Source organism: Leptodactylus fuscus, chromosome 5 (assembly GCF_031893055.1).
Source record: "Leptodactylus fuscus isolate aLepFus1 chromosome 5, aLepFus1.hap2, whole genome shotgun sequence".
NCBI classification, from domain to species: Eukaryota; Metazoa; Chordata; class Amphibia; order Anura; family Leptodactylidae; genus Leptodactylus; species Leptodactylus fuscus.
Window position 1 is genome coordinate 131,618,917 of NC_134269.1, and position 11,855 is coordinate 131,630,771.

General features: G+C 38.0%; 1 protein-coding gene across 1 annotated transcript in view; it reads left to right on the forward strand.

Annotated features, from left to right (window-relative positions):
* TFEC (transcription factor EC) overlaps positions 1-8,874 on the forward strand; it is a 77,600-nt gene extending 68,726 nt beyond the window's left edge. Inside the window, exons 7-8 of the mRNA XM_075274277.1 lie at positions 5,268-5,415; positions 8,044-8,874. Of these exons, the coding sequence (XP_075130378.1) occupies positions 5,268-5,415; positions 8,044-8,400 (505 nt within the window). The 3' untranslated portion in view covers positions 8,401-8,874. The remainder of the gene's footprint in view (positions 1-5,267; positions 5,416-8,043) is intronic.
* The last annotated feature ends 2,981 nt before the right edge of the window (positions 8,875-11,855 follow it).

An 11,855-nucleotide genomic window follows, 5' to 3' on the forward strand; every position in this document is an offset into this window, starting at 1 on the left:
ACCACTATTTTAGCTGGTTTGCGTGAATCTAAATGCAGAAAAAAAAAATCACATTTATTTGAAACATTTTTGCTGAATTCAACCATTCCAAACCAATTAGCTCTTCTGTATGGATGATACATATTGATATATCGTCATATAGTACTTCGTCTTGAATTTTATTTTATGTTTTTGTAAATTCTTTAAGTTTTTCTAATATAACATAGCCGTTCGTTGTAAGGCCATGTAACCAAGAAAACCCTTTTGAAAAAAACATACCAAGTAAAAACCATTATAAACCCATAAGTGAATGAGGTTAACCTTCAGATGTACAGATGAGAGAGGAGGAAAGTGGCTGGGAAGGAGGGGGCTAGAGGGAAAGGTAAAGAATGGTTAATATATGAAGGGGGGAGGATGTAGGAAAGGGGGACAGTGAGACAAGCAAACAAAGAATAATTAACAATGGTGTGTGGAAGACAAATAAAGGGTGTGGAGGGCAATATTCAGTGATGTGTAGGCATGATAATTATAAACAAGCATAGAATCCCAATGATAGAATCAGAAAGGGCTAACTTTTTAAACTAAAGAGCCTGAGAGTCTCTGCATTGAGAGCCATGGAGATCAAGTTTTCAGGAATTTGTCATGAGAACATTGAGGACATTTTTTGTAACCAAATCAGTGCTTTGACTGCAGCCAGTAAGTGTGTGACAAGGTTAAGCCTGCATGGAGTATAGGTTAAGGGGATATTGTCACTCCTTAGGGAGAGACCACCATGTAGGTGTGTGGAGTCTTATTAAGCCATTTATGCTCTACTGTGATGGAGTATAGGCAGTAATGGGTCAGCAATGATTTCCAGAGTAAGCATTAAAATAGGAGAATACACTTGACATATGACCAATTCAATTTTCGACCAGAAAGGAAAGATGATTGAGCAGATGTATGTATGTGTCTCTGAAGCTATTGCCTCTCCAGCAGTGATTATTGTTGAATAGTCTATGGGTACATAGTAGTTGTAGGGTTTTGTACCACTGGGTTCAAAGCTTATAATGGTATTGTTGTATTTCATTCCTTTTCCCAGGATAGAAGGAAAATTGGCTGGTAGTTGGCATTGCAAACTAGTATAATCCAGAATTATGTCAGCCAGTAGTATGTCTCCAGTACTCCACATATGATGTTTCATAGAGTCTCTTGAGTAGGAGAGTAGGAATCTGGATAGGGAGGGTAGAGATACCAGCTCTGGTTGTAATGAAGACCAGATCTACATTAAGGATCCCATCATTAGGTTTTTTGAGAAGACATTTTTACCTCCAAGACCAGTGCACCTGAGCAATTTAAAGAAATCAGATCCATATGTTCTGACTAAAATAGTATGGGTTATATGGGCTCTTTTGTGCTTCCCTAGGAACTTGGAAAACAGGAATCTAACTTGGGTGAAGAAAGTTCATGGGAGTGTCATTTGGAGAATTCACAGTAAATACAATAGTTTTTAGCATGTTTTACGCCCTGATCTGTTTTAGAATAGGTTTATGGGTCAATAAGTACATATCCGATGTCAGAGGGGGCGTTCCTTACAGCCCAGTAATGATGCTGAGCTGTGAGGTCACCCTTCCAGTACAAGTCTATGGACAAGTAATGTCAGGGAGGGGTATTCCTCACAGCCCAGTGATGATGCTGAGCTATGAGGAAAACCCTTCTGACAGTGGGGAGATATCGGTGCTGAAATTAACGGCACTGATATCTCCATCAACGGGGCACATACCAGTAAAGCTGAGAGTGCACTGAATTCAGCTGAGTGTTGGCTTTCTAGCGGTATATAAAACTGCACATTCATGAGGACATGAATGGTCCTCTTTGAGTTGAAGTCTACCCATGTACGGTTTGTCTCATCATCCAGCAGGACTTTGTTTAGTCACCAGTTCAAGTCTCTCCAAGGCAGTTGCGAAAGTGAGAGAGTTACGGAACAAGGTAGATGATGGGAGATTGTGATACTGTCTATGGAAGTGTGCTGTAAAGCATTAGATTAATGTACAAAATTGGGATGTGCAGTCCATGTCTTTTTTTTTCTATAAGTTTACAAATAAAGTTTATTGATATAAATAATGGCTAAAAACAACATATATCAAAGACATTAATTAATAAGGCAAATGAGGGTCATGATAGATGGGGAATTTCATAAATTTGCAAGGAATATTTTATATACAAGAATCACTTATAATTAATGTATACTTTTGCAATAATAATGAAGCCAGTCATTCAATGGACACAGTGTGATATGCAGATAACAACAATTAGTATATAGAGGTGTAATAATAGTAAACACAGTAGAGCAGTGTCAAATAACCTTTGACCCTTGACAAGACAGGGAGGGAGGACGTTGTCTTAATCTGAAATAGGTATACTAGAAAGTGCCAATAACATGAACATAGGCTAAGAAATCATCAGCTACCCATACAGGCAGGCTGGAAATCAGTGACTCAGGGAGAGGAAAATCCCATCACCTGGTAAAAAATATACAAGAGAAGAGACCACACCGAGTGGATCCTCGTGTAATAAATTTACAAAATTGGACTAATATAGGTTGGGACAAATGCCCCCTCACCTGAATAGGTTGTGTGATACCACAACACTCAAGAAGCTCGTAACACCCTAAATCAAGGGTCTAGGCAGCTGCTGTAGACGTCACTCAGACGTAGAGATGCAGAGAAAAAAATGGACCAGCCCCTGGTAGGTTTCGGCCAAGAAGGAAAACAGCGCTCGCCCGATATAGATAATAGGTACTCCTTTATTGATACACAACGCATTTCTGGCCACACAGCCCTTTCTCAAGTGCATACATTTCATTCCACAGTGGGCTCATGCATGAGCCCACTGTGGAATGAAATGTATGCACTTGAGAAAGGGCTGTGTGGCCCGAAACACGTTGTGTATCAATAAAGGAGTACCTATTATCTATATCGGGCGAGCGCTGTTTTCCTTCTTGGCCGAAACCTACCAGGGGGCTGGTCCATTTTTTTCTCTGGTAAAAAATATATCACAGACATTAAAAATTCATAAGGAAAATGAGGGTTGTGATAGAAGGGGAATTTAATAAATTCATAATGCACTAGGGATATGTAATATACAAGAATCCCTTATAATTAATATATACCTATGTAATATAAATTAAAACTAATTAATCGATAGACAGGGATACAGTGTAATATGCAGATCACAACAATTAGTATATATAAATACAATACTATACATAACTGAGCATTGTCAAATAACAATGATCCCCGACAAGCCAGAAGAATGAAGATAAGGGTGTAGGAGGACATTGTCTTAACCTGAAATAAGTGTACAAGAAAGTGTGAAATAAGTGACTTGGGACTAGGAAAATCCTATCGCCTGATAAACAGTAAGCCAATCTTTAGAAATTGAGGGACCATGTCCAAGTGGAACATCCCAGGACTGAGCCACTGAGTACAGCAAATAACATCAGAGAATACATTGTAAATGCATTTTTAAGTATAAGAAAAACAAAAAGGCTCGAGTTATCGCTTATAGGTGAATAATGCTACATAGAAATAAGCATGGCATTAAATTCTAGGTGGTTAAAGTTTTAGCCAAAGAATTTCCAAGCTACCTTTTCTTAAGGGTGATTTTGCTTTAATAAGTGGTTTCTATGTATCCAGTTTGGGCTCATCTGACCAGTTTGTGGGGCCTTCTGATGGCAGCCAGTAAGGTCATCTCCAGTGTCAGACACACATTCTCCAGATCTGATAGTGTACAGATTGTAATTCTGCAGCCATATTTGAGAGAGGCCAAGCCAAAAGGTTAAAGCCAAGAATATTGCAGATTTTGTGCACATAGAACATCTAATAGTGGGTGTAACTGCCTTCTTTGGAGAGTGGAGGGGGCTAGATCTTTATATAGGACAATGTCCACTCTGTCATACATGAATTTGCCCCACTATTGGGCTACAGCAAGGATCTGATTAGTGTCCACAAAGCAGAGCAAGCTGCATATGCATCATGTGATGGATCTTTAGATTTGGGCTTGGGGAATTCTCCCTAACAGGTTAATATAGATGGCAGTCACTAATTCTCACAACTTGTCAGGCGGCCAGAACTTAGGGAGTCCTTGGAAACAAATGTTTTTGTGTCTGTTACTATTCTTGGATCCTCAAATTCAAGTGCCTGGTTTATGTGATCATGCAGTAGCAAGGGAGATGGTATCAGTACACATGCTTTATATCTTGTCTCCCAGTGTCCAACCACAGGGAGCTCTGCTTTTCTACCCGCCAGCTAGGACATTATCAGGCATATTGCTTGCATGAAGGTCTAACACAGGAATGATTTATTGATGGGTGAAGTTGTCTGTTCTTGCTGTTCAGCTATCTCTATGCTCTCCATGTCCGAGTGGAGGCAGTGTGTCACTCGCATATGTACCAAATGTTTACGTGGTATAATATCTAATGCATTTGTTTGATAGAGAAAACATGCCTGAAATCATAGCCATAAGTCTGAAAATGTCTTTATTGCTAAGTAAGTGGTCCTGTTTGCTTGTATAGAACTAAAAAAAATCTTCTCTTGTTCTGGAAATACTACGAGGCACTTGTAATATTTATTCATATGTATAAATAAAGGTTCCCCATTGCATTCCAGCATTTGCTTTTTATCTCTTTATTGTTCAGGTTCAGTGGATTTAGATAAGATTAGATTCAAATCTGTAGAGTAGATGCTTTTAACGTATAGCTAAAAAAAAAGCTGATATTTGATGTTATACTTTGATATTATGCATTCTTTTAAAAAAGAATCACTATTGAGAATACAGTTTATTTTACTTTAACAATAGAACACTCTCCCTTGTCTGAAAGAGTCAAATATAAAGAATATTATACTTAAAATGATCTTTAAAAATGTAATCTGAAGTCCTTGGAAATGTACATTTTCTTCTCCATTAATGTATAAGTACTGCACATAGATTTTAATCTCAAAGTTAATAATAAAAGCAATTTTCACTTAAAATATAAAAACTGTAATGGTGGAATCATAATACATTTAGCGCTCTCACAAAAAAGTCTCTCTATTAGTTTCTTTTGACACATATTTTCATTCCAGGATCAATTTTACTATATAAGGAGTTCTTAACTATTCTATTAAAATTTCCATTCAGAAGCAATAATATCTAACAGTGAATAATAGTCATGTAAATCATTATTTCAGGTTAATGTAAAAGATTTTGTAAGTTCTTATGAATTTTGCTGATGTGCACAATTGTGAAAAGGTTATTTCGCCATTTTGCAGTGATATGCGCTGGAACAAAGGAACTATTTTAAAAGCTTCAGTTGAATACATCAAATGGCTACAAAAAGAACAACAAAGAGGTAGAGAATTAGAACACAGACAGAAAAAATTAGAACAAGCCAACAGAAGATTGCTGCTGCGTATTCAGGTTGGTTAAGTACAAAAAGTTCTAACGTTCTGGAAATTATCCCCATTTATTCTAGAACTAGCTATTTATTTATTATAACCATTACCTGCTTCAGTCATTTGCACTGACAGAAAGTGTTTAACCTTTTGCAAATATGGCTTAGATGAATGCTCTGACATTGCTCAATGAGTAGCGTTTTGATTGTGAAACCTATTAGACACTAAGAATCAAGGGCGCTATTGAATGTCTCTCCACAATGTAAAACAAGAGATATAGAAAAAAGTTTTTTTTAAAGAAATACTTGTGGTTCCTTTGAAAGACTTTGATATAAAATTGCTCATTTTACTGAGCATACTTTGAAACATGCGTGCTCCACGACATACAATGAGTCACCTAGACTTCACGTATTTAAAGGCTTCAAACGCCTTTGTATCTGCTTTCATTGCATTGTATGTATGTTTACAAATAAAACATATTTAGAATTGTTTTGCCTTAAAGTTTGTCAACCCTTTGGCTTCTACAGCTTGCGTTCACATGTCCATAATCTGCAATTATTGCAGGTTGAGTGCTGTCTATGGTTGATCTGCTTTTTATGCCTATAAGCAGGTCCGTGAGAAACGGATGACAAGTGGATGCGTTTTTTGTCACAAATCGAAAAACTTTCTTTGGTGTGATGCGAAATAAAATGTAATTTTTTTGTGTGAATACAAAACAGAATGGCATTGAGCAGTGTAATATAGTATGTGGCAAGTAGAAGCCAAATAGGTGAATATATTTTAATAAAAAACAATAAATCTGTTTATTTGTAAGGCTGAGGCCCCACGTTGCAGAAACGCAGCTTCTTTTGTTGCAAATTTTACTGCGGTTTTTTGAGCCAAATCTAGGAGTGGTTACAAAAAGAATGGAAAATATATAGGAAGCTCCAATACTTCTACCATCTTCTCAGTCAACTCCTCAGTCAACAAAATCTGCAACAAAAAAAAGCTACATTTTCGCAATGTAGGGCTTTAGCCTCAAAGTACAAACAATGCAATAAAACTTGAAATTAATTATAGGAATAGTTAATTAGTAGAGATGAGCGAGTACTGTTTGGATCAGCCGATCCGAACAGCACGCACGTATTGAAATGAATGGATGCACCTGGTACTTCCGCTTTGATGCCGGCCGGCTGCTTAACCCCCCGCGTGTCGGCTATGTCCATTCATTTCAATGCGTGCGTGCTGTTCGGATCGGCTGATCCGAACAGTACTCGCTCATCTCTATTAATTAGAAATAATCTAATATTTTCTTCCTTTTTTCATTCTATTGTCCTTCATAACCCAAATTAAATACAATAAAGTGACACAAACACCTTGCTGACTGCTGTATTTCTATGGAAACGTTTCACTTTCTTTAATTACATATAAGGGTCAGCAATCTGCACTCCAACTGCTGTGAAACTACAACTTCCAGCATGCATACTTGCTCTTGTGCTACTGTTTTTGGAACTTCCATAAAAGTGAATGGAGCATGCCTACCTGGGGGACTCGGTCCCTCACTGTCCTCAACCATGGACATGGGATATCAAAAATGTGTTTATGTAAGATCTGTCTGTTGTCTATACTTGCCTGTTATAGTGAAATATTGCATTCCCAATTAAATAATTTTATAATTTTGGTCTTAATTAGCCTCTATTTTTAGAATTCTACACTGTCAGGTTATTATAGTGTTATTCCTCCTGGTAATTTATGAATAAGTTAACCAATAGGGATTTCTATTGTCAATGAGTGGAATACATCATTCCCCCTACGCCAAATAACTGTGGCACGCATTTGCTGCAAGACCTCCTTTTGAACCAAACGTGCCCCAAAAGCCTGGATTCGTGCCTCACCCATCACATTGTGTGAATGTGGGCAGAACAGGTTTGGGCACGGCGGGACGGGGTAGAGATGCTTCAAAACAACAGATTTATTACAACTCACTCCAGTTTTCTGAATGGTACAGATTTCCATTCTGGCACAGGGACTGTCAACTGATTTATGAGGAGGTTTCATAAATATGTTGGCTCCTGCACCTCTTGGGCCCTTTATTAAGACTTTTGTATGATAAGTTTGCCCCAGTGTGTGTCCCTACATTAGTTTAGTGATTTGACAGTGTTGAAGGATGTAAGGGACATGTTCTACTGACAACAAATAGAAATTACTGTGTTCAAATTCATTAACTGGTTGCTAAGATTCTTGTCCATTTGAAGTGTCCCTAGACCATCTTAGTCTAACACTGATGTATTCCATTGGCATAATAAATTGCCAATGTATGTATATTTGGTGTGAAATTTCAGCGCTGAAAAAAAAGCATCCCATTGACTTAAATGGGTTCCTTTTTCAGCACTGAAATTCCACACCAAATTCCTCACCATTTTCCTCCATGTAAATGGACCCTAACAGAGGAATAACACAATATGAATGGTAACCTTAGCAGGGGTGTAGTTACTTACCAGGTATGATAGGAGATCTACAGCTCCCCCTTTAAATGATAGATACATTTAATAAATAATCTTACTCTCCTAATACAAATGGTGTATTTTGTGGGCAGTAGGATCCAGACAATTTGTAAATGTAAAAAAAAAAAAAAAAATTCTTTATCCTAATATTTTGGGGTTTTGTGTTGTAGGAACTTGAAATACAAGCTCGAGCCCATGGCTTGCCAATGCCGACGGTGTGCACAGTAGAATTAGCTTCACAAGTCATCAAGCAGCAAACATACGGAGAGAATATGTCAGAAGATTATGTCCGTCAGCTTCCGATGTCTATTGGACAAACAACTGACTTATGTGATGGATCAACAGGATTTTCTGATCCACTCTCACATTTTACAGATCTATCCTTCAGCGCTGCTTTAAAAGAACAAATGTTAGAAGAAATATCTCCATATGGAACGGACCCATTTCTATCTGCGACGTCACCTGACCTTTCCAAGGGAAGCAGCAGAAGAAGCAGTTTCAGCAGTGATGATGACGATGAAGTATAAATACATCAGACAGACCCGAAAGACAGTAGCTCATATCCAACGCCTGTCATCAGGACTATGCTTATGTTTTATACCTTACAAAAAGACTAAAAGGAAAAGCAATTTTCAGCGCAGGGAAAGAGTGCAGAATGAACAACTCCATTCTCTAAAACATGAATGTCAAAGTGACATGTTTGTATATTATATTTTACAGCCATTAAATTACATGGGCCTAAGTGATTTTCCACTATTACAGCTCCAATTAGTAAATACTGCTCAACATGTTTACCTTGGGGCTAAAAATCACCTGGCGACTGAATGGAAAAGCCTTAATGATTTTGTGCATATATATTACAATATAACATTTGCTACTTGTAATTAAGTTGCCATATTGCTACTTTGGTAAATGGATCATCCTGTTAGCAAATTTAATTAAGGGTCTTTGAAGAACCATAGCAACAGATATTTACTGCAAAAAGTACTATTCTTACACTCCAGTATAATGAAAATGTTGTGGCCTTTAAAATGTGAAGAACTTATTTCCATTTTTCTAATTTCATAGTTGACTCGGATTTTCATGAGGAAATTGGTGTTCTGTAATTCTGCTACACTGTTCTACGGCGTAACTTTAACAGTTTGGAACAAGTGGCTTTCACTAACTTATTAAGGCATTAATAACTTAGTTTACACTCCATGCGTATTGTCATCAGTGGGCTGCTATGTCAAAGTATTCTGTAAAAAAGTGTGATCATGGATAATATGCAATTAACCTAATACATGAAAGCCCGTGCAGACAAAATAACAACAAATCTGTTATCTAGAACAAATTAGGAAATCAACTTAGTTTTTTCCATTAGTTTAGCAGCTAATGGGGCATATTTAGCTTACCAGTAAGGCCAGGTTCACACCTGCGCCCGGTCTCCACTTTGTGGGTTTCTGTCTTCTGCCTGTATAAATGAACAGGAACCTGGCAGTCAGTGTCCGCGCGTGAGCGTCTTCTGGTCTCCGCGATGAAACTGTTTGTTTTAACCAGACACAAAGTCCTGCATGTCCGATTTGTGTCCAGTTATAAAAAAAAACGGTTTTGCCATGGATACCAGAAGACACTCATGGGTGGACCCTTTGCAAACCCATTCAAATGAATGGGTTTGAAAACTGACTGCCGGTTTCCGTCTCCTGGCCACTTTCTTGGGAAGATGGAAACCTGCAAAGTGGAGACTGAGCGCAGGTGTGAACCCACACTAAGCAGGATACCAATATAGAACTTTTGTGTACAGTATACAGAGTACATTTCATCTCAGCAGATGTCAATTCATGAACACAGTCCATTTATGTTATGTTCTTTTTTTATTTTATTTAATTTTTTTTTTTTAAATGTAGACCCCATATAGGGTTCACAGTCTACAGTTTTCCCTATCACTATGTCTTTGAAGTATGGGAGGAAACCCATGAAAACACAGGGAGAACATACAAACTCCTTGCAGATGTTTTGGCAGGATTCAAATCCAGGACTCCAGCGCTGCAAGGCTGCAGTGCTAACCACTGAGTCGCCATGTTGCCCTCATTTATGTTATCTGTGCTAGGAGATCTGACATAAATTTGTAGTAAATTAGTTACAAGATACAACTTGCAAGTCATGATATCTTTTCCCTTTTTCTTACTGTACAGATAACTTAAGTGTCAGAAAAAGTGACCTAAAATGTTGTAAATGTGAGGCTCAATCATACCTGTGTACATGGAATTTCCTTTTGCATTTTGATCTCCATAGTGCATCTAAACCTAAAAAGGTCTGTGTAGACAGTATTCAAACACTACACTAACTGCTCTAAGAATTTTGATGCAAGACCATAAAACACCATTAGGCTGAGACCCCACGTTGCGGAAACGCAGCTTTTTTTGTTGCATTTTTTTGAGCCAAATCCAGGAGGGGATTGAGCAGAAGGTAGAAGTATAAGAACTTGCTATATATCCCCCATTCCTTTTGTAGGCATTCTTGGCTTTGGATTAAAAAAGCAACAAAAATTTCAACAAAAAAAGCTGTGTTTCAGCAATGTGGTCCACACAAGACATACTTGAAGCAGGTGACCTACTTGATGACACTTTCACTAAATCTCATGCACATGCTGTGAAAATAAACCCTGCAGAGGGAATATCACTGCAAGAAAACAAGTCATTTTTGGTATTTTTGAAGCCGTGGCTTTCAGATAAAGCTACTGCTGATTTTCCATAATAGAACATTAGCAGTGGGGCCATCTTGTGTGGTCAGACCTTTAACTCACATTCACACAAAAGAATTACAGCTGTGCGTATTTACCAGACTTACCAGCTTGAACAGTATGTCATGGAAAGGACTCTTATCTGTATGGTAATCTATGCTGTTAGGAGTTCCTGCCTAATAGCGAGATACTATCCAATACTATAATAGATAGTTGCTGGGAAGCAGGGACTCCTAGTATAATAGATAATAATAATAATAGATAATTATACAGCTAGGAGTCCCTCTCGCAGCATACTGCTCAGGTTGAGGAATCCAGCAAACATGGGCTGAGTTTCACAGTTGAACTTTGGTTGTGTGAATGTGGGGAAACTCAGCCAAAAGTAATAGAAAGGTATTGCTAAGGTTAATAGTTGAATACTGTAGTTGATAAGGCTGAAAAAGACACAGGTCCATCAAATCCAGCCAATAATCCTAATGAGAAAAGTAAAAATCCACCATGTGGCAGAAACCAATTGCCCCATATTAGGAGAAATATTCTTTCCTGACACCAAATATAGCAATCAAAATACAAAAATACATACATTTTTAGTCTTTAAAATCTGCAACATAAAATTTGGGATTATATATTTTAATGAAAAAAACATTCAGACCGTTCTTGAAGACATAGGAAACCTATAGGTTGATTTCTTGTAATCATTACAGGCCTGAATGATAGAGATTAAACTATGTAGGCAATTATTAATGTTATTGCATTATGACCTAATATCATACAATGCACAAAATATTTCCATTCAATTCTGTATTGATATTTTGCAAACAATAACACATTCTAGGGGTTTTTTGCCGATTCTTTTCTAATATCAGTCTCAGACAAACATTGTGCTAAGCCTCATATATACATCTGTAATTGGGACCCATATCACAAAACTCTCTTATACAGTCATTATTAGAGATGAGCGAGTAGTACTCGATCGAGTAGGTATTCGATCGAATACTACGGTATTCGAAATACTCGTACTCGATCGAGTACCACTCGCTATTCGAATGTAAAAGATCGATGCAGAACCAGCATTGATTGGCCGAATGCTATACAGTCGGCCAATCAACACTGGTTCTTCTCCTACCTTTAGAAGTCTTCTCCGTGCAGCTTCCCAGCAGCGTCTTCCGGCTCTGAATTCACTCTGCCCGGCATCAGGCCTGGGCAGAGCCGACTGCGCATGTCCGCTTGTAGTGCGGGCATGCGCAGTCGGCTCTGCCC